The sequence below is a fragment of the Sinocyclocheilus grahami genome, unplaced genomic scaffold, assembly GCF_001515645.1.
Source record: "Sinocyclocheilus grahami isolate Dianchi unplaced genomic scaffold, SAMN03320097.WGS_v1.1 scaffold11.1, whole genome shotgun sequence".
In the NCBI taxonomy this organism is placed as follows: domain Eukaryota; kingdom Metazoa; phylum Chordata; class Actinopteri; order Cypriniformes; family Cyprinidae; genus Sinocyclocheilus; species Sinocyclocheilus grahami.
Window position 1 is genome coordinate 2,337,916 of NW_015505190.1, and position 23,641 is coordinate 2,361,556.

General features: G+C 36.9%; 2 protein-coding genes across 3 annotated transcripts in view; both read right to left on the reverse strand.

Moving 5' to 3' along the window:
- Positions 1-660: 660 nt before the first annotated feature.
- Positions 661-17,185, reverse strand: LOC107595744 (transmembrane protein 145-like). The gene is made up of 15 exons (XM_016286239.1): positions 17,041-17,185; positions 13,183-13,257; positions 11,996-12,073; positions 11,480-11,566; positions 10,979-11,080; positions 9,108-9,192; positions 7,597-7,668; positions 7,334-7,402; positions 7,020-7,100; positions 6,457-6,535; positions 6,124-6,217; positions 4,453-4,625; positions 3,503-3,623; positions 3,221-3,406; positions 661-2,130 (listed from the first exon to the last, which is right to left on the reverse strand). The coding sequence occupies exons 1-15, from the start codon at positions 17,134-17,136 to the stop codon at positions 1,897-1,899; spliced, it is 1,632 nt and encodes a 543-aa protein (XP_016141725.1). The 5' UTR covers positions 17,137-17,185; the 3' UTR covers positions 661-1,896.
- Positions 17,186-21,005: 3,820 nt separating this feature from the next.
- LOC107595727 (hormone-sensitive lipase-like) overlaps positions 21,006-23,641 on the reverse strand; it is a 31,151-nt gene continuing 28,515 nt past the window's right edge. For both annotated transcript variants that reach the window (XM_016286227.1, XM_016286224.1), the window contains 2 exons: positions 22,875-23,135; positions 21,006-22,739 (listed from right to left, as the gene is read on the reverse strand). In XM_016286227.1, coding sequence (XP_016141713.1) covers positions 22,326-22,739; positions 22,875-23,135 — 675 coding nt within the window. In that variant the 3' untranslated portion in view covers positions 21,006-22,325. The remainder of the gene's footprint in view (positions 22,740-22,874; positions 23,136-23,641) is intronic.

Sequence of the window (23,641 nt, forward strand, 5' to 3'; positions counted from 1 at the left end):
GTGTATAGTATGTTACACAGCAGAACATTAGAACAGAATGTAAAACTACATCGTTTTTAAATGACAATGATTTGTTCAGCAGTTGGTTGTACTTCAGAGTTCTAGGATTACAATTACTGTAGCGCCCTTAATTGCTTATCAAACTGCAAAATGAAACACACAAGCAAGCCATTGTTGTAAAACAGACCATTTTAATTTGGCAAAAAGGGTATGCACTGCCAAGTCATTTGACACTATTAAAATGCATTCAGTATGAACAGTGCAACAGAAATGTGCTTAACTGAATCTTTCTGTGTTCCCCAATGTGATGTGCTAATATATCTATCATACATTCAAAAAGTGTGCACACTCACTGAAAAATCATAGCAAAGCCTTTTAAAATGGCCTTTTCTGATGGCTTCCAGACGGAACAAGTTCAGTGTTTATTAAAGAAATGGCTTAAGGCCCAAGCACATCCATTAATACAAAAAATCAAACCACGGGAACCTAGATTTAATGATTCTTCAAGTATGGTTATTCTCTTTAAAAATTAAATATAAATGTCATTATTATGTACATAACTAATAGGATTATATGTAAAGCAGGTCAATTTCAGATGGAGATTATATAGGATATGTTGATATATAACATAAATACGACCCACAACTGGTTGTTAAATAAAAAAACAGCAGTGATAAAGGACATTTTACAGGTAAAATCTTCACATTTAACCTCTACATTTGTCTTTCACTGTATTGCATTATGGTTGCATTTTCACGGGTCTCTGATGGTAATGAAATAAGTGTTTCAAAACAGTAAAGTGCTCCATGCTGTCAATACAAAGTGCTTCTGTAGGAGTAGAGCTATATTTTCATTAGACACAAACAAACCTTAAGATAACCCCAGCGGACTGAATTAATTTACTTTCTACTCACTGACAGAATAAAAGATCTCCATATCCGCCGAAGACCGCTGTGAGAGTTATTAAATGTACAAATGCGTAACGAAGTTTGCAGAAATTGAATCTGAACTCAGAACTGTTCAAATAGTTTTTGAACTCTACACACCCCTGCACAGAACTGACAATATAGAAAGACTGAGATAAAGATGAGTTAGTCATCATTCATCATCTGCTTGCGATAAATATTCTAAAAATAAGTGTGTACTGCATACAAAATTAAGACCACTAGTTGTGAAAACTAGGCACACCCAAAATTACATTGAATATATCAGAATATAGACAAAGCACAAACATGCATGCTTTACAAATACTGCCTAGTTGTTCCACAGTTGACTTGCCATTGCAGTTTAATATCAGTTTGCAAAGTATCTAGCTGTATTCGCTTTTATTCAATGTGAATAAAAATATATAAACGCTAAATTATCTCAACTTTACAGACAAAATGTGTACATAAATTCTCAAAACATTAAAAAATGTAGCGAGGGAAATGAATACTTGGTTCTGTTGCATTCAAATGGCATGGAAATACAAATATTAGTGGCACCACTTGAAACTAATGAAGCATAAAAACTGTCAAGAGCTCACTGTACTGTTACTGTACACACTGCTATCCTACTGTCACATTAAGCCTGAAATATCTATACTCTAGATTGACCATTGTCTCCTGTCACTATTGCGCTGCCTGTATATTATCTCTCTCCAGTGACTCTCTGTCATCTCACTGAAATATTTATTGCTTCTTATTTTTTAGGGGCTGTGTGAGCATGTTATGCCCCACTCTCTCTTGACGTTCTACGGCTTGCGTTTCTCTTTACAAATTCAAAGATATGGATGTTTGGTAACTTTTTTGCTTTTTCACGCTTGCCTTAAACTAATCTATTGAAATATTGAACTCTTTTCCACCTCATAGATGTTTGAAAGTAGTTTCCGCATGGCCTGTTCCTCTGTGGCCCGCTCTAAGCATTGGAGCCCATCCCCGCGGCCCCTTGCATACTAAAATACTCGGTGAAGTGGGACGTTAATCTAGGAGGAGGGGGAGAGTGTGCTGAGCTGCGTGGTGGTATGGGAGGAGGAAGAGGGGAGAATGTAGACGACAGATCCGCTGTTGTGGTGATGATCTTGTGCTCGCTGTTCCTTGGCACTTCCTGTCCCTTCCGAGCCACTGTCTCGTCTATCGTCTTCACAGGGTCCTCAATAGGGAAACATAACATGGATTATATGAAATGACACTATATGAAAGTACACTCTTAAATGAACTGTTCACCCAAAAATGAACATTTGCTGAAAATGTACTCACCCTCAGGTCATCCGGTTTGTTTCTTCATCGTAACTGATTTGGAGAAATGTAGCATTACATCCCTTGCTCACCAATGAATCCTCTGCAGTGAATGGGTGCCATCAAAATAAGACTCTAAACAGCTGATAAAATCACCACAAACTCCAGTCCAACAAGCACACAGAACAGTTGCGTGTTTGTAGTAAATCCATTATTAAATCATTTTAAATTTAAACCATTGCCTCTGGCCAAAAAAAAGTTTAAAAAGACCATCCTGTTATCCTTTCACATCACATGTTTAGTTTTGGACAGTTTTCACTTGTAAATGGTACTTGATCTGTGCATATTTCTCTTTTGATTCAGATGAGACAACCATCTTATTGATAGAGCATTTTGGACTTTAGCCAATTTTGGTATTTTAGTCAGAAGCAGTGGTTTGAAGTGGTTGGAAATTAAAAATGTCCTAAAGATTGGTTTGTTTATTGCAAAAATGCACCATTAATTGGTGGACTGGAGTTTACTGGATTACTTGTGGATTATTGTAGCGTTTTTAATCAGATTTGTGAACTCTCATTCTGACGACACCCATTTACTGCAGAGGATCCAGTGGTGAGCAAGTGATGTAATGTACATTTTTAATTTGTACATTTCTCAAAATCCATTCCAATGAAGCAATAAACTCATCCAAATGTTCATTTTTGGGTGAACTATCCCTTAAAAATAAAGGTTCTTTATTGGCATCTACGTTTCATGAAGAACCTTTAACATCCGTGGAAACTTTACATTGCACAGGTTTTTTATAGTGGAAATAGTTTCTTTAGATTTTTTTTTAAATGTTCAACACAATCAGGAAAAAATGGTTCTTTTAACCAAAAAAATGGTTCTTTAATGCTAAAAACCTTTTGGAACCTTTATTCAAAAAGCTGCCCAACCTGATTATATTATCATCAAAGTTCACTTATATTCAAATCGGTTTCCTTCCTATTACAACATCTAATACTCACTGAGTGGATGGAGAAGAGCTCTGTAAAGTTTGGCTGAGAGTCTCCCAGGAAGGAGCTATTCCCATAGGCATGATGAGGGAATCTTTCCGCCCCCATGCCTTTAGGACTGGAGAGAAGGATTCCTATCTGTGACGTGCGCACGTGGTAGGGAAAGTTCTTATTGGCTGCTGACGGACGTGTGATGGCCTAGAATGACAGGATTAGTCATGCAGGGTGTTTTATCATATTATTAGCCTAAATAAATGAAGTAACAGTAAACAACAGCAACAAAAAAAATCATACCAGGAAGACGATATGGGCATAGAGATGGATGCCGAGTTGGATGCCGTTCACAATCTTTTCCCTGGCCCAGCGAGAGATGCCAAAGTTGGCAATCAGAGCCATGACTGGCACAGCAAAAAACCTATGGGTGAAAAAGTAATGGATGAAAAGGAGAACATAAGCTTTATACTGTCAATCTTCTTTACAGATTTACAAAGGCTGTGGAGAGCTTTGAGTCAAAGTAGAGATAAACAGTTTCAGTCTAGTCTCATAAAAAGACTTATGTGAAAAGTTAAGTTTAAAAACTGTTTTACTTTGAGTTCACATTTCCAATGATTCAAACCCATGCCATTAATATTAGGAGTGTCACTCTCAGACACCTTACGTGAGGTATTGAACAAAAATTCTAACCTGGAAAAGTTATTGCCAAAGCTAAATATTGTACTTTGAATTCATTTGACTATATTGTATGATGAAAACATTTTGTACACTAAGTGGTGTTTACAGCACTATTAAAGTAGCGTCACATCTTTTGTTTCCATATTGTGATGTATCCAAGTGAAACCTATTATCGAAAAAGAAAAAAATGTAGGACAGGGAATCCATTTTATACTTTGGTTGTTGTTTCGATTATAAGCGAGAGATGGGGTTTAAGTATAAGTCCGGCATACATCACAGAAAGATTGACTTGACAACATTTTGAATTAAAACAGTACCAAAAAATAAATCAATGAATAAACTTAAACATGCACAGATTAGTCAGTAAAATAAATAACACCCATTTAGAATACATATATTTTTTATTTCATGCTGAATGAAATGGGAGTAAAAGTGCTTTTACCGCCAGTTGATGCATGTTTGTAACAATTTATGTTTCTTCTTGCACATTCATGTTTATTCATCAAATGAATTAAAGCAATGGAAAAATAAAATAATATAAGCTTCTGGTTTTGCATTACAGCAAAACTTACCACAGAGTGTACGCAGTGAAGAAGGGGATGTAGAAAGGTTGTTTTTCAGGGTAGTGCTTGAGGGACACCAGCACAGCGTAGCAGAACCATACGTAGGCAAGCAGCTGCAGACCCATTAGACCGTACCCTGCAGGGCTGTCATAAGCATACAGCACCTCGCCTGGATCAAAGAACTACAAACACACAGGCAATGGGAGTGGGAACAGAGAAATCCCCGCCCTTGGCAAACCATCTGTATGACTGATGGTTTTAAACCCGACCATGGCACAATCTGTTAGGCTGCATAAGTGGAAAATGGCGGAACATTCCTTAAATCCTAAATCTAAAGCTGCATTAGAGCAAGGGTGACATTGACACAAGATGCAACAGGAGCTCTTCAATGATACTGCAAGAGCTTATCTGGGTCTTTCTCTCTCTCTCTCTATCTGTCTATCTGCCGGGTTCCATTACAGCACACTACAGCAGCACGACATGCTCAAGCTGAGTAACTTCATCTCGCAGCCTTACATTATGTATAGAGTGGAGTAGCTCTCGCGTGCAGCATGAGAAACTGCAGCTGATAGTGCTCAAAGATGAGGAGTCCTCAGACTTTTACGCATTAGGTAATTAATAGACATTTGAAGACATTTCTGGTATGTGGTTATCTATGGTATATTATTTGCCTGCATCCATCATTTCAGCTGAAGTAATTGTAGCAAATTATATTAAAAATATTTCTGAAAACTAAATTACAATATAACAGTTAAGACCTTTTTGCATAATTTATGTATAATACATTATAACGGGTTAAAAATGGGTACAATGCATTATAATTATTCATAATGTGAGTTGTAATATATAATATCTTGTCGTAAATAATTAGAACCGAATTTAAAATGCATAGTGTAACAATGAATTGATAAGTGTTATAATGTATTACCTGTTTACATTACATTTATTCATAAGATTGCACAATGCATTATAAGGTGCATTACAAGGCATAATTAATGCATTAAAACTACATTTATAATGCATTATACATAAAGGTTTACAGTACAGTAAAGTGTTACCTTTTATTTCAATAAATAAACAAAAGGATCAATTATATTGTGTTAATTAAATTTTCAGTGTACATTACCTACAAAACCATCAGAAATACACAAAGTTTGGGGTCTGTAAGATTTTAAAATGTTTCTTGAATTTGTATGCTCATTTATTTAAACAAAAATAAAGTAAAACATTTTTTATTATTACAACGGTTTTGTATTTTAATTCATTTTAAAAAGTAATATTTTCCTGTGATGGCAAAGCTGAATTTTTAGCAGTTATTACTACAGTCACATGATCCCCTTCTGAAATCATTCTAATATGCTGATTTAATGCTCAAGAAACATTTCTTATTTTTACCAATGTTGAAAACAGTTGTGCTGCTTAATTCTTTTGTGAAAACTGTGATACTTTTTTTTTCCAGGATTCTTTGATAAATATAAAGTAAAAAACAAAACAGTATTTATCTGAAATAAAACACAGAAAAAGTATTTCTTTCAAAAGATTATTTAAAAAAGCATTTCTTTCAAAAGGTTTCTTTAAAAAAAAAATTATTGTCCTCAAACTCTTGAACAGTAGTGAATGTTATGACTATTCAGCTTATTGTCAGCCTAAAAGGAAAAGGTTAAGTCAATCAGATCTTACCTCTGCTTCATATATGAAGAGGATGATGTACGTGATGGTGTATACTGTCATATAAATGGATAGTTTCACAGAGCCACTGTGACTTATTCTTGCCCTGGAAATCAAAAAAGAGAGAAACATTATCACTACATCATCCTCTTTGAAAACATTGGTCAAAAGATATGTAGGATCACCTGCAAACCTAAAAAAAACATCAGCACCAAAAGTAAGTTCATTCTTGAATACAGCACATACTCAAATTTGGATACAGATTTGTCTTGACATCTGGGTCACATTAGCATGATTAGCCTTGTAAGTCATTACCCACATTATGTGAGAAGTAAGGCCTCCTACCTGGTGACTGTGAATCCCTTGCCCAGGAGAATTAGCATGAGCAAGAAAATCAGGAAGCTCACAGAAAAGAGTAATTTCCCTGGTGAGAGGAAGAGAGCCGCAGAGAGTTACACAGGTGACCACAAGTAGGTTACGAATCAGGTCAGCATTTAAGAATGAATCCAGTCACAAGCACACTAATGTGTGATACTAAAACTGAGTATGTTTAGATGCTGCATTGTAATACCGTTTAGCACAATATTATAATACAATATTTGTGGTTTCATCAAATATTTTTACAAAACCCTTTTCTTTAAAAAAAGAGGAAGACGTGTACATTGAAATGAAATGTTAGGTAACTTGTCTATAGTAAAAGATTGTATTGGAGAATAAAAATAATATTACATGTCAATCATTTATTTGTATGCTAAGTAGTTCAGGATAAAATTCAAGATAATGTACAGTCAGCTGGTTATTACTAAAATAATATTTTTTAAAAACCTTCAGAATGATATAAGACCACCCACTCAGGGTTTATTTTCCGATAATGAGTATCTGACTCATTCATAAAGTGTTTTTCTTACCTAATATCTTGAGGCTGCCATTCCCAAAACCATCTCGGGCATAAAGGCCCCAGTAAATGCAAAAGAAAAGCAGGCTTAAGACTGAAAGAAAGGAATTAGAAAGTAAAGGATGCCAGAGATAAGAGAGCGAGATAAGTCACAGTAGCAGCCATGAGAGCACAGAGGAAGAAGTTGAATGTGGGGAGGAGATAAGGATGAAAGAAAGAAGGGATGACAAGAGATATTGTTATGCATCCAGCGTCGCAAAGCCTAATGTCATAAAAATGTGTGTGCTTGTGTTTATCTATATGAGTGTGTGCAGTGGCCTTTCTCACCCTCCACTCCAGCCGCAGTCATAAACATCTTATAGGTCGTATGGAGCAGCTGTCTTCCCTTTAAATTATCTTAAAGAATTACACAGAAGGAAAGAGATTGAGGAGAAATGAATAACTAATGCAGATAGACTCATAGTATCTGTAGGTCTGTTTATCTGGAGGAACATATCTTTTAATTTAACTCTGAATAATAAGACTTGCAAATTATGCACTGAGACCAACACATCTAAGGCCTTTTATACCTCTAGGACATGGAAACTCACAAGCAAAATAACAAGACAGTGTAAACACAGTGGCGAATATAACCAAGAATGTGATGTCTGTCTCCAGGATGCCTGAAACACATAAACAGAGCAAAACAAGAACAGTATTCAGTCACGATATAAGCATGATAAATGTCTTGAAAGAATTCTCATCATTTACTCTCTCTCTCTCGCTCTCATTCCAAACCAATGCTGTACAGCTTTCTAAGAATGTGAAATTTAGCAGAATGTTCACACTGTTCTTTTCCCTATAGTATGACTTTAAATTATAGTAAATGGTAACCAGGGGACAAAATATATAATAATTATTATTAGTATTATTATTTAATTCACATATAAAATAGAATAGTGAACATGGCAAAATTATTAGTAGAACTAAAAGACAAATCAATTTCTTTCTTTCATTCCGTTTTGTTCACATTAAACATGGCACATAAAGACAATAACATGCCAGATTTGCTGTCACAGACGACAAAAGTTATTGGTCTTGATCGTGATGTGCCAAAGTTGCATTCATATTTTACATATGAGATTTGAGAGCTGTGATGGAGAGGAATATTTTTAGTCAGCAATGAAGCTCTTATCTTTTTCTTACCCAAAGCTGTTGTATATCTACAAAAGACTTGAGGTGCATCCAAACTTATGCACTATTCTATGCCGTTTTGTAGTATAAATAGTGTGAGTAATGTGTTTACACTGAAAATTCCAAAAAGAATAAGTGTATTTTTTAAATACCTGGATGATGCACTTAAATAAAATTTTTTTTAAAAACAAAGCATGGAATTCTGGACTTTCATGCACTCAACTGTCACAGCTTTAATTAGCGGGGGGGGGGGGGGGGGGGGGGGGGGGGGGGGCTAGCACACTCTGATTATAAATGACAAAACAACCTTATACAGTTCACACACTACATATATATATAAGTATATAGTGTATAAGTGCATAGTTTACAGTGTACAGTATTTGGTACACAGCTTTATAGATGAATATGGTGCAAAATTTGTATAGACTACTTGTAAGATGTTTCTTTTTTTTTGTCATTTTGGAGCTTGAAAACCCTGGGTCCTGGTCACCATTCACATTTTAGATGGTAAATTATACAGATTCGAAAAACATTAAGGGTGAGTATATGATTTTTATAGTTTTTTTATCCTGGAAAAAATGTATCATGATTTTCACAATAATATTAAGCAGTTTATTTAACAGTGATGATAATAATAAGAAATGTTTGAGCACCTAATCAGCATATTAGAAACTGCAATCAAAAGAATAAATCACATTTTAAAACATTAAACAGTTATTTTAAATTGCAATAATATTTCACAATATCACAGTTTTTACTGTATTTTATTTAAATAATCGTATCCTTGGTGAGCATAAAACACTTCTTTTAAAAACATTAAATTATTGTACTGACCCCACACTTTTGAAGAGTAGTATTATAATGGATACATTTGCCATGCTTTCACATAATACAAAATAAATTCCTCCCACTTTCAGTCATGTCTCACCAAATTCATCTGCAGAGAAATGCTGGGTCCAGAAGGACTGTCCATTGGTTAATGTCATTTCATATTCCAGCTGCAGCCCATCTCCCTATGTTGTATGGCGAAAGAGAAAAAGAGGGAATTCAGAGGAGAGAAACGCAGGAGGTGTAAAACAGAGTGAGAGAAAAAGTGAGTGGGGAGCTTCAGAGACCATACAAACACTGAGTGCACAAACAGATCTTTGGGCTATAAAAGACTTCAAAGCAGCACAGTTTCTAGCTGTTGAGAGGATTTCGGCCCGGCTTAATAAAAGAGAAACACTTTGATTTCACTTGGCAGGAAAAACCCATTCTCTCTCCCGCACTCCACAAAGGTGAGGTGCATGAAGCATGCCCTATCACCAAATCAGTGTGGCCAGAGATGGAGAGGAAAGAGAGAGAGCGGGACAGAGATATAGAGCTGGAGAGGGACAGAGAAAAGGCCGTTAGATACAAACAGAATGAGCATGAAAGGCTGAAGTGAGTAATCAAGTGCCTGTAACAGAAGTTAGGAGATACAGAGGTATACGACTGGCCAATGAGAAAGGAAGTATGACAGAGAGGAAAAGAGAAATTGGCACCCAGACGCAGAGAGGCTCCCTTAGGGACTGTGCTTTACTTCCGTCCAACAGGATTTAGCCCTGCGTCCATCAGTCTGCCTCCATCCATGAAACAACCCTTTACATTTTGCCTCCATTTATCTGGCTAAAACCCTTTCACATCATGTACCTCTCCAACACTACATGTGCATCACTTCAAGCAGCAACAACAAGAATCACTCACTGCCTCCTGAAGATGGCCCAATGCAGAACTGAGCCTCTTCATCTTCAAAAAAAATCCCTTTAATAACATTCCTTACAATCAGGTCAAACAAACACGCCATGTTTCCTACATGCTATATATGCAAACTTCAGTGTATTTTGGATTGTACAGTAAAGCCAGTAATAATAAAGAAGGAAGCTGTCAAAAAAGCCTATATTTTAGATGTATCATACAATGTCTTTTTTAAGCAAATATTTTATTATCATAGGACGATGTGAACTTTTATCTACTGTATATATATCTATCCTTATCAGTTGCAATGTCAAAATGATCATTAGAAATAAATGTGGGTGAAACTGGAAGTGCATCAACACTTAATGAAAAGCATATTTAGACTCTAATCCGTTTAGCAAATATGCCTTGTATAATTCATAATATTATTATACTGTACTATTATAATATTTATTCATATTTTAAATAAGCTATTATTTTTACATTTTCAGTTATTTCAATTTTAGATTAAGTTTTAGTAATTTTGTTGTGGTTTTTTTTATTTAGACTTAGATTACATTAATACAATTTTTGTTTAGTTTTTTGTTTCATAACATTTTCATTGTTCATTAAAATGTACATATTTTTCATCAATTTTAAATTTTCAATCAATGAAAACACTTTTTATTAGATTTAGTCAACAAATACCAACACTGCTCAGTATATTTAAAATATTACCATAAGCATTTTTAAATATAAAAATGATACAGTATGATATTTTTAATCTTTGATTTAAAGATAGAAGTTCACAGTAAAAGGAAACAGCAACACGGCCAGCTGATTTGAATTTCACACAGTTCTCATTTTCATTCACACAGTTCTCATTTTCATTCACAAGAGACAACTTTAATAATATGCTTCACAGACTAACCATTATGTTGTTTGATATGTTCATTAAAAATTTGTTTTACCCTTGTACTTCTGTATAATTTGGTACAATTAGTTATTCATTCTGTGGTCATTAATCATGCCTTTCTGAATACGGTAGTCTGCTTCAGGCACATTCCTAGTTCCTCGTATATTGTTTACTGTATCACCACTCACCCCACACTTGCTGAGCGCAATGTACCACCATCTCTCTCTGACAGAACGAAAACTTCGACCTCCAACACAACTCAGCATCTCTTCATTACCTTCGCCTTCCACCTGACAGAGGCAGACACAAAGACATACGATTGTAAAGAGAAGCAACTCTTCATTGTGCAGTTGTTCATCTCTAATTCAGCAGAGAACAGTTATAATTTATTGTTGATGTGTGTAATTTCGTTCCATCTTCTATCCCAGTTTAATATGCAGAGACAGGAGTGAGCCATTAATCAAAATATGTAAATACAGTGGCATGTTTAATTATGTTTGTTTGATTTAGCTCAACCAATGGCAGACAGGGGATATGTTAGGGAAACAAGTTTGAAAACAATTATTTTTTGGCAGTGCCAGTGGTGCAGAACATCAGTTTAGTACTGTAACCATACTACTTCAAGCCTAAAGGACACACACACACACACACAATCACACAAGACTATATATTAATAGCTTTTTTCTTACCATACAGCCAGACCAGGTGTAGCGAGTGGTCAGGTTGATGACCTGGTTATTTTCAGGCCTCAATACTGACTCTTTCTGGTAGCAGTCCTGTAGAGCACACAAACCCTCCATTAACAAACATGCTCTCCATGGGATTTCAAACACCCTGTAACAATAACAAGAGCTGAAGTACTAAGTAGCAGATTAGTACTAGAGGAGTGTGATGAAGAGCAGGGGCTTCCTACAAGCACTTTTTCATAGAGTCCCGCAATGCAGATCCTGCCACGGGGAGGGAGAAAATGTGCTGGATTTAAATACGCACATATACTGACACTCATGTCTTTTTGGAGACTGGATTTGGACTTTTAATCCACAGAGCACTGCTGACATTTTTCCTTTAATCCTCATACTTTCTACTGATGCGGAAAGCACGTATTCATGCTTGCGCTCTCTGTTTGTTCACGCACACACACGCAGTCTGTCAGAACACTCAATATTTTCACACACAAACACAAAGTCTGACAGTGTATGTCTCACCTTGTCCGGCCTCTTGTACACAGCTGGCCACTGAGAGCTTTCATCAAAGTAGAGCAAGATGTTCTGACAGCATCGGGACTTTCAGTGAAAAACAGTCATAGAGGGAGGAAGAGAAAGACAGGATAGATCAATAAATATATAGATAGAGAAAGGGGGAGATATTAATAGAAACTTAAAAAGTAAATCTAGAAACTTAAAAGATATATTGGATCTATATAGAAAATGACTGACAGAGAAAGACAAACGAAAGGCACAGTCTGACAACATAATTTAATGGTAAAACTTTTTTTTTTTTGTAACCCATAAATTTGGTATTTGTAATGAAAACAACCAACTTTTCATTTGGTACTGCACTTAAGCTACATAAATACTTAAATGTTTCCCAGAAGACAAAATAAGTACAATTTACCCTGATCATCCAATACAAAAAGTTTACACCCCCGGCAACACACTCTTAATGCATTGTGTTGCCTTCTTGAGCATCAGCAAATGTTTCCACCTTTTGTAATAGTTGTGTATGAGTCCCTCAGTTGTCCTCAGTGCGAAACTATGGATCTCAAAATCATACAATCACTTTTGGAAAGGGTTCAAATATGCAGAAGATGCTGGAAAACCAAAGAATGTGCAGGAGCTGGAGGATTTTTCTGAAGAACAGCAGGCAGTTGAACTGCTCAGGACCAACAAGGGACTATCGCAAAATATAAAAACAGTCGCGGATAATCCAGGAAATGACACGTAGTGTTAAGATTCGAAAACTTAAACTTTTGAATGGGGTCATTTTTAAAAATTAAATTATTATTTTGTCTTGTGGAGTATATGTAAACATCTGTTATTACTAAATAAAAAAAATAACATGCAATTTTCATAATCCCTCTTATTTTGTTTCAATTATTCACAATTTGCTCATTCTGCAAGGGGTATGTAATCTTATGAGCACACTGTGTGTTTGTGTGTGTGTGTGTGTATATATATATATATAATAATGATTATTGCCTATTAGATGTATATTATGATAGTTGTGTGTGTGTGAGTCTTATATTACATATACGTGTGTGTGTGTGTGTGAGTCACAACAAACTAAATATAGCTTTAAATGCTTTTAAACTGAATCTAGGCATTATATTGTACAGTGTAACATTAGTAATCTACTCATGAGTAAAAATTCAAATATAGGTCTTTAAGTTTACCTTGGGGTATCGGAACTTGAAGTTCAGTCGGCCAAAATCAGTCAGGAAGCAAAATCTTGTGAGGAAAACCCAGTCCTGTGGAGAAGAGGGGAGGGAAACAGAAGGGAATCAAATAGTTATGTATCAGCTGTGTCTGGATGGTAACCTTCATTCTGAGCGACATTCATGTGCTGTTTATTTGGAGTCCCACAGCAACTGTACCCCGCGCCAGCAGCAAACACCAATCTCGTGAGACTTTCACAGAACAGCTTCACCATCCAGACATGACATAATTTAGCAGACAAAGCAGCTTACAGTACATTTATCAGAAGCACATTTCCCCTGGAGCTTGCTCACTGACACAATAGTGATGGACCACAGCTTGCAGCAAACTTCTGCTTCCAAGCCCTGAGCTTCACACCCCAAAAATGTATAGTCTTATCTACTATAAATCTGAAATAATGCAGCGATAGCAGTTTAAAAATCTTCATATCACATTATACAGTAACAGCTGAAGGGTTAATAAGTTCCTGCAGTGTTCAGGGCTTCAGTCTGGTCTCATCTCACACTCTCTTGAACTTACACTGACAGACACACACGCAGTCAGTGAAGTGTAAAATGGCACTAAGTGCGCTCCAGCTTTCAGCCCCTTGTCCATATTAACTTCTCCCTTCAGTGTCTTCTGTTGGCGGTTTCTATAACAACAGGTTTCCTTGACAATACAGACACCAGCCTTAAGACTTTCTGACCCATTCAACATGAGCCCAACATTACTTTCTGAGCCCAAATAACCACGTCACATGACTAAGCTTCTGAAAGACCACAGAAGCACACGTAAAAGAGCACCTATGGTCAGTCAACCAGTTAAAAAAAACACCCACTCAGAAAAAAGAAAAAAAAAAAAAGCCCTCACTGATACAAAAATTGAAGTACTATTGTCATGGCAACGGACACATAATGCACTTTGCAGCTACTATAGAAACCAGAGGAGGCCCAACTCTGTCTAAACCCCCTTATATTACAAACGACTGTCCTCAAATCCCAGTTTTTACAAACAAAGGACTTCACAACATTGTTTCCGTCCTTGTTCACATTCCCATATGTCTAGTTTCCCATGTGATTGCAGTCAGATCTATTTTTTGTCAGAAAAATTCTCTCATTCCCTTGCATTGGTAAAAAATATTGAGGGTTCTGTACCAGTTAAGCTCAACTGAGAGAATTTGTAGCATAATGTTGATTACTAGAATAAAAAAACGGACTCATCCCTCATTTAATTTAAAAATCTTTTTTTAATGGTGTCCTTGTTACACGGTACATGTACTTACTATTATAATAACAATTATACATAATTGCATATTATATTATATACATGCAAGTAACCCTAAGCCAAACCCTAAGCCTAACCGTATAGTAAGTACATGTAGTAAATTAATATAACCTGGTACATAAATGTATATTTACACTGTAACAAGGACACCTTAAAATAATGTGTAATCAAAATCTGAATTATACTGAGGCATTTAAAGTGGATGTGAATGGGCCTAATACAGAGTGTTTTTGTTTTTGGAAAAACACTATTTCAAAAGTATAACCACTAGATGTGAAGAGTGCTTGATATTTAGAGTAAGAAATGCTTACCAACCTTTTCTTCGGTATGTGAAGTAATATCCCATTTTACTACTACTATTGAATTCACTCACATTGATTTTTATGCAAATAAAATGGAAGATTTTAGGTCATAAAAAGTTATTTTAGCAATTCTTTATAGGCTGAGTTATACATTTATGCATAAATGTATTGTTCCTTCATTTTATTTCTTTCATTTTCCTTCATGTTCACTCAATGTGATGAAATAAGTGCTGCAATAAACTTTTTTTCTCACTGTTTGCTTCAGACCAATATATATTTTGCACTATGTGTCTATCAAATAATAGCCAGTGGTTCTCATAAGGCTCAGTGCAATCAAATAACTCTCCCAATAGCTATTAAAAAGTTTATTTTCTATGTGAAGTTATATCCAAATGTACTATTATGTAGCTATGACAATGTAATGGTATAATGAATGTAAAAATGATTTAAACAGTTTTACAGCTCTAGTAATACACAAGACACTACATTAATCAAGCATTATACCCAGATGCAGTATCTGGTCACTTCGCAGAATCAGTGGTGGACTCACCTCTCACTGTCTTTCTGGATCTCGGTCCGCTCGCTAAGCCTCATTAAGAATGAATTACCAATCAACTAGTCATGTCACCCCAGGCCCACTGGGCTTTTAAATGATTCATTACTTAAGTTACACAACGGAGCACTGCATAAATGCATTCACATGCGCGGACACACATATACACTAACACACACAACACGTCGACCTGAATGCCCCTTGAAAGCATCTTATATGCCTGTGGCAGTGTTAGTTACCCATAGGTGGTTACATGCACAACCCTCTGGCCAGACTCGATTTAGAGGAAGGAGTACAAACACACACACACACACACATACAGTACATGCATATATATAATCAACTCAAACTAAAACTAAAATTGAAACCATAAAAAAATGTTTGTTACTTGCAATAAAATAATTGTTAACGGAAATGAAATAAAATATAAAAAACACCTTTTATTGCAGCTAGTTCAAATTTTTATTTCAGCAACATTTCTCATTTTCATTACGTTTAACTTGATGTACTAAAATAACTAAAGCTGAAATAAAAATGAATACAAACCATATAGACATTTAAAAAAAAAAAAAAACTACAAAAATCACAAAAAACAAGAAAATTACTAAAACTTTTAAATTTTAATTAAAATGGAAAATAAAAAAATAGAAACAGATTCAAAATATTATTTAAAAACTAACACTGAAAAAAATGATTAGATAGATAGATAGATAGACAGATAGATGTTAAACACGTTGAACACTGAGCAAAAATGTTGAACTTGACAAAACCTTCCAGTAATGGATAAAGTGTGTGCATGCGTCCATGGCAGTGTAAAAGAACAGCATTTTAAGGAAATAAACAGAAGTGAGATTAATGGACTATTTAACAGTCTCAACGACCTAAAAGAGAGCAGTACTAAGAGTAATTTTAATTAAGCAGTTCTTTATAAGCTGACTATGCTTTTTTTGAAAAGAAATAAATGTATTGTTCCCTCATTTCTCTGTATTTCCCCCATATTTGTTCATTAAATTATTCTGATGAAACAAGTGCTGCAATAACTTTCTGCAGCAAAATCAGTCTCACTGTTTGCTTCAGGCCAACATTTACTTTGTGTCTATCAAATAATATCCAGTGTTTCCCATAAGGCACACTGCAATCAAAACATCGGGCAGCTATTAAAAATAAAGAAAATGATGAATGCCAAATAAAGACACACTTCAAAAGCAATATATGACTCAAATCGTCTGCTTCCAAATGAATGTTTGAATTATGTCCATGCACATTAACACACATCACACACTCGCACCTTTATAAGCACAGCTAAGCAACCTTAAATCTGTTTGGACACCAGCATGCGATAACTGCAATTCCATAATGCTGTATAATGACACCAGAAGAGCATCTTGGTCGACACACACCTGTAAAAGCGGAAGGGAGGATGTAAGTTAAATGTCGGCAATACGCCGTTTAAAATGTAATTTCCGTGGCTGGAGGACGAATTACGCTTTCATCGGTTCAATAGCGGCGAGTGTGATGATCCTGGCAAAGCAAATTAAAGCATCAGGCTTCCAGATGCGCGCGAACGCGGAGGCGTGAATACACACTTGCCATAAGAGCCCATTAATAACAGCCACCAGGAGCTGCGCAGCAAGAACGCCGGAGAACTCAGAACCATTACCAGCACAACAGCAATAAAACCTAAACATTATACTCACCTCTTTTGTGTTGACGATACCTCTGACGTATTTCCCCAAAACCGAGCCGACACATAAAATACTGGACACCACGGCGAGTCCTAATACTTTCTCCATCTTCACCTGTCCACCGTTTCTGCGCTCTCCTCGCGATGCTGTCTGTGTGTGTGTGTGTGTGTGTGTGTGAGAGAGAGTGAGTGAGTGAGAGAGTGAGTGAGAGAGTTCAGCTACTGTTTTGTTATTAGTTTAAGTATTTGCTATTGACTGTTCAAATGCGGAGTTTTGCACATTGTGTGTGTGAGAGAGAGAGAGAGAGAGAGAGAGAGAGAGAGAGAGAGAGAGAGAGAGAGAGAGAGAGAGAGAGCTGGCGGAGATCTGCCAGACGCGCGTCCCCGTTCTTCGCCTCAAACACATGCATCCCCAGAATTTTCGCCGGGAGCGCGCCTGGTATCGCACGCGCGCTGCCGATATTTTATTGCGACATAACATTACACAAATAGGCACATTTCTATCGATTTAAGCCCTTCCTTTACAGATTTAATAAGGTTTATTAGAGTCATGTTTTTTTTTATCCTGCCACACTACAAAAGGTAGCTAAACACAGAGATGCAGAGAAAATATTTATTCAAATATAAATCAACACAGGGAAAATACATACTGCAGAAAAATACTCTCAGTTATCACTGTAACATTCCCACAGTCCTCACAAGTCTCAAAAATACTCTGTCGTGGAAAAAACAACAACGTAAGAGTATAGGCTAATTATGGTCTCTCTCTATACAATAAATGTCATCTCTGCATACAGTACATTCCAAATACACAAGCTTGCACTTATGGTGTCTTTACATGAGGAATAATAATAACAAGAATAATAACAAGAATATCAATAATAATAATTATAATTATTACTAATATAATACTAAAACTATTATAATGTATTATTATAAACAATTATAATAATTATTAATAATATTTTCAATAATTGTTACTATTAAAAATAATCACATAATCATAAAAAAACCAACTCATCCAGCTGAAAGTTCTATGCCACCCTATGTGACCATGGATCACAAAACCATTCATAGGGGGCAATTTTTGGAAATTTATACATCCTCTGAAAGCTTTCCATTGATGTATGGTTTGTTAGGATATGACAATATTTGACCGAGATATTGCAAAAAAAATCTAAATATTTAGAAAATCACCTTTAAAGTGGTCCAAATGAAGTTCTTAGCAATGCATATTACTAACCAAAAATTTGATATATTTACAAAAATATCTTCATGGAATATGATCTTTACTTAATATCCTAATGATTTTTGGCATAAAAGAAAAATCTATCATTTTGACCCATGCAATGTATTGTTGGCTATTGCTACAAATTTACCCGTGCTACTTATGACTGGTTTTGTGGTCCAGGGTCACATATGCTGCTGTTTACACTTAACTAAAGTGCTTGTTTGCAGAGATTGTCCTGAAAACATCAGTTCTGACTGAACGCAAAACGTTTGCCTGGATTTTGTATCACTCAATGACGGCAGTGAAAATGAGGAGAGAATAGACATCAGCACCCTCGCAAATTATACTGCAGTGGTCATTACAGCCTGCACTTAAAGTGCGTAACATCACCGTCAGTGGACTTCAAGAGGACAGGAGCTCAAAATCACTTGCAGCAAATCCATTCTGATACAACAAAACACCAACCTACTGATTAAGACTCCAAGTCAGTGACAGATTGACTATTAGTCTTGAGAACAGATGTAAAATGCAGTGACACGACTCAGTGGGCTTGTGCCTCTGAGGGGAGATGATGCAGCACAGTTTCGCCTCGGTAACACATGTATGGCCATTTAAACATGACTAAATTAACATGGTGTTTTATATAACACCCTCTCTGAGGGAGGCAGTTTGAGAGTCACACACAAAAAAAACGTGGAAAAAACAAGGTGGAAATGCTCAGCAGTGCATTCAATGTTACATTGTCCAACCAAAAATAAAAAAAGGCTTACAGAGACAACTCGCCTGGAACGGATAACCAGAGGGCGTCAGAGTGTCTTATCGTTCCTCTCCCAGTTCTGGTTGTTTTAGTCATGGTTCCACGAAGGGACTACACACAATGGCCTTCACATCTACTAGCACAATGGCAATGAGAAGCTTTTCCATGCACCACTAGAACACAAAGTGTGACAAACAAAATTCTGAACATGCACATACAGAACCAAACTGACTGAAACAGGAACCATCTGACAAAAATACCCAGAAGCATAAATGACCAGACATGTGTAACATACGCACACCAACAGAAACTGCAGAGTAACCAAGATTTGGTATTTTAAATCCGTCACCAGAAAGGAGCAGCTCTGACACGGTGAAAAGAGCAAGCAAGCAAATCTTTTGATATTGTGACACTCTTATAAACTAACTCTCAAATGCTGCAATCAGCAGTAGATGGAGCATTGTTTTCTCTCAGCACATAGCTCTGGGTTAATCCAATCACAGACACACTGATAAAGAGGCCTTTGCCGGGGATATATAAAGTCCCAAAAGACATATTGCGCTGTGCCACTTAGCTGAGCAAAGCTTAAAATGACATTAAGTGGAGTTATAACTCGTTGTTTCATAATAAAGTCAACAATACTTTAAATAGGGTATGTGCACTAAAGAAACACACTTTAGGAGTTCAGGCCACTGTCACTCAGCAAAGCTGTGCACGCAAAGGCCCAAACCTCCCATACAGCACTAATAAACTTTATGGAGTGGCAAAATGTTGGCTATTTTTTTCCGAGTCAATAGAGTCAATTAGTGCCAGAGAAAGAGGCGACCTGATTCAAATGGAGACACGCTATCACAGCGGTATGTATCGCACATGTGCAGGCTGAAAGTTTTCATTGGCTCAAGGTTGCTGGGTGTTAAGTGAGTCTGCTTAAAATACCTCTAGGAGGGGCTGGGTGAGAATTGAAGAGTGTGCTCAAAATGGGTCAGCGTGCACAGGGACAGATGACACGATTGTTAACAGAGGGAAACAACCTGACTGAAGCAAGGAACAAGGGATAGGGAAAAGTAATGGAAACTTGTGCTGACATGTCAAGAGAACGACCCAAAGGCAGTTCGTGTCCACACGAACGCGGTTATTTTTAAAACCGCAGCTTTTTCTACACGGTTTGGCAGTTCGTCCACACGCAAACGCAGCACCAGGTCACTTAAACCGAACATTTTTGGAAACGCCTGCCAGGGTGAAGATTTTCAAAATCTCCGGTTGCAGTGTTATCCTGTAGACAGCGAAACCGGAGTTTTTGGCTTGTGACGTCCAAGCCTGCGCTGTTATCTCCGCCTACTGGAAACTTTTTCAGGCTTCTGATTGGCCAACATGGCTTTACGGTTGAGATTATATCGCCACCTGTTGGCTTGGCATGCTCTTGACAGTGCTTCACAGCATGCGTTTGCGTTTTCATGTGGACGGAGATGTGTTTTAAAACGGAAGAAGGAAAAACTCAGTTTATAAAAATACCTGTGTACGTGTGGACATGGCTGGAGTGTCCAGTTTTTGTGCAGTTTTTAAATCAGTATATATATATAATACATATAGAGTGGTGTAAAAAGTGTTGGCCCCCTGCCTGAGTTCTTATTTTTTTGCATGTTTGTCACACTTTATTGTTTCAGATCATCAAACAAATTTAAATATTAGTAAGAGATAACGCAAGTGAACACAACATGCGGTTTTTAAATGAAAGTTTTTATTATTAAGGGAAAACAAAATCCCAAACTACATGGCCCTGTGTGAAAAAGTGTTTGCCCCCTAAACCTAATAACTGGTTGGGCCACCCTTAGAAGCAATAACTGCAATCAAGCGTTTGCGATAACTTGCAATGAGTCTGTTACAGTGCTGTGGAGGAATTTTGGTCCACTCATCTATGCAGAATTGTTGTAATTCAGCCACATTGGAGAGTTTTCGAGCATGAACCGCCTTTTTAAGGTTAATATTCTTGTCTTTTTGACATGCAAACTAATCTATTGTTTAACTGTACAGATAAATGTGATTATAGTATGATTATGATAAACAAACAAAAATCTTAACTATTTGAATTATGCCACTTCAACACCACTTGAGACTTAAAAGGAAAATTCATCCAAATACTGAAAATTCTGGCATTATTTACTCACCTTTGAGTCATTCCAAAACTGTGTGACTTTCATTGTTTTGTGGAACATATTCTCAGCTTTTTTGCCCATACAATAAAAGTCAAAGGAGCCCCATGTTGGTTTGTTTTGGACCCTAGTGGTTTTCATTGTTTGGGCAAAAATAGCTGAAACGTTCTTAAAGAACTAGTCATACAGGTTTGAAATGATGTGAGGGTGAAAAAATTACGACAGAATTTAAATTTTTGGATGAACTAGCACTTTACAGCAAACCAAACACAATCCACCAAGCCATAATGAAGATAATATATGACAAAATTCACTATTATTTTAAGTATAACAAGACTGGACACCATAGAACACAAGTAACACTATATCACAAATTCAGTGCGGTTTTGTGTAATTGAGCTTTCCTTCCACAGAACGCTTGTGGGAAATTTGATCACGATTAATTGCATTTCATAAACACCCACCTCTATGAGGACAAAGCAGCATCAGAAATCCTATTCAAACGCTACTCGCACAGGACGTCCTCTAGGAGCCGAGAGGCAGGTAGATTAATAAAGGGTGATTAACATACACAGTAACACCATATTATAATTTGGTGTCATAAATAATTAAAAAGTTACTATAAAGAAAAAAAATCAACCATTAATAAATGCTCTCGTCAGTTAGCCCCAGGATGCCAAGCAGCAATGCATTCTATGGAGTTTAAATTGTAGCACACAGGTATAATATTGAATCACAGTTTGTAGACCGATTTCATTAACGTATAAGAACAGTTATAGTGCTATAAGGAGTGAGGTTTGGGTTTATACATCCATTTGTAATGTCTTTCAATGAAGGTTATGTGCTGGGATGTTTTGTACAAGGCAGGATATTAGTTTTTGTGCTGGTATAACGCAACAAAAGGCAAGGTGGTAAACAGATGTAAAGGGAGTGCATGTGTACACAATCATATTTGTGTACTAAAGCTGGAGGTGTTCTAATTTGAACTTTATCCAATCTATAACTAAATAATAGTGTCTTTCATAAGTTTTCATTTAATAGTTGGTTAATTCCTTTATTTTTCTCTCTATACTCTAGTCCGCTGTAATCACTGCATTATTCAAATAATATGACCTTACTCTACCCATATGTATCTCTTTTGGTATCATTCAGGCCAAAATCTAAGCTGGAATCTTTTCAGCTTCAGCTTTAGTGGGAGGGTAAAAACCAGTAAGCCCCTCCTCATCCAAAACAGAAGCCCCTCCCCCAACAGATAGCCCCTCCTCCTCCTCCTCCTGCACAGTCACTTGCGAAAGCTGAGTGTGGTCTCTTTTGGTAGCAGAAGGCTTCTGGTTGGTCCGTTCCAGTTTGAGGTGCTTGCGCATCTCTGGGGGAGGGTCTTTCATGGTGAAGACATCCCTGATTCGCTCCATGCATACGTTAGCAGCTTCCCGAGTCTCCCTCGAGAGCTGGGACAGACTGAGGAAGCCATGAGGAAGGTCATCCACGACACACAGGGTCACTGGCTGACCGATATTTCGCAGCCTTTTGGCAAACATCACAGAGTCATCCAGCATGGGGTCCAGATGACAGGCCTGAGAAAAGAGGGATGAGACAGATGATACAAGACTCAAGACAAAATATGAGCTTATGATGAGAAAGTAAATTCTGAAAATAACTTTATTCTACCACATCTTCTTAAATTGATCAGTTGTAAAAGACACTCTTACCACTATGTGTATTGGAGGTAGTCCCTTTAGCATGCTGTCTGGAGCCAGAAGAGGGGACATGTAGGGGTTTCTGACAATGGGAGAACTCTGCACGTTCATCTCTGCTAATTGCTCCGAACGCAGAGGCTCAAAGCCCTCTGGAAACTCCCGGGGTGTCTCAGAGTCCTCCTGACCACCAGGGGGCGGAATGGCCACAAATGAAAAGGATTCTGATACTGAGGGATCCACTTCTTTGCAGAGGAAGAAACTCACATCCTCTGGCTAGGAGAAATAAGATATGAACGTGAGGTGACAAGGTTGGATCAATGACCGATGATTTTTAAAGGGGTCATATGATGTTGCCAAAAAGAACATTATTTTGTGTATTTGGTGTAATGAAATGTGTTTATGCGGTTTAAGGTTAAAAAACACATTATTTTCCACATACTATACATTATTGTTTCTCCTCTATGCCCCGCCTTTCTGAAACGCGTCGATTTTTACAAAGCTCATCGGTCTGAAAAGCGAGGTGTGCTCTGACTGGCCAGCTATCCAGTGCATTGTGATTGAATACCTCAAGCGTGTGACGGAAATGTTACGCCCCTCTACCATATTGTGATGCCTTATCCTGGCCAGCACGACGAGACATAAACATTAAAACCCATTATAAACAAGGAATTTGTTGCATCCAGTGGAGACATAATTACGGATTACAATGACTTATACTGTCTTTTTACGCGTTGCATTGCATCGCGCCGCGTAAACATAAAACCATATCTGCATTTGTG

Coding starts and splice junctions, on each gene's coding strand:
- LOC107595744 (XM_016286239.1), bottom strand. CDS start 17,136: ATGGAGAAAGTATTAGGACTCGCCGTGGTGTCCAGTATTTTATGTGTC. Junction 7,669..9,107: donor TTTCTCTGCAGATGAATTTG/GTGAGACATGAC, acceptor TATGTGTTTCAG/GCATCCTGGAGACAGACATC. Junction 3,624..4,452: donor TTCACTGCGTACACTCTGTG/GTAAGTTTTGCT, acceptor TTTCACCCATAG/GTTTTTTGCTGTGCCAGTCA.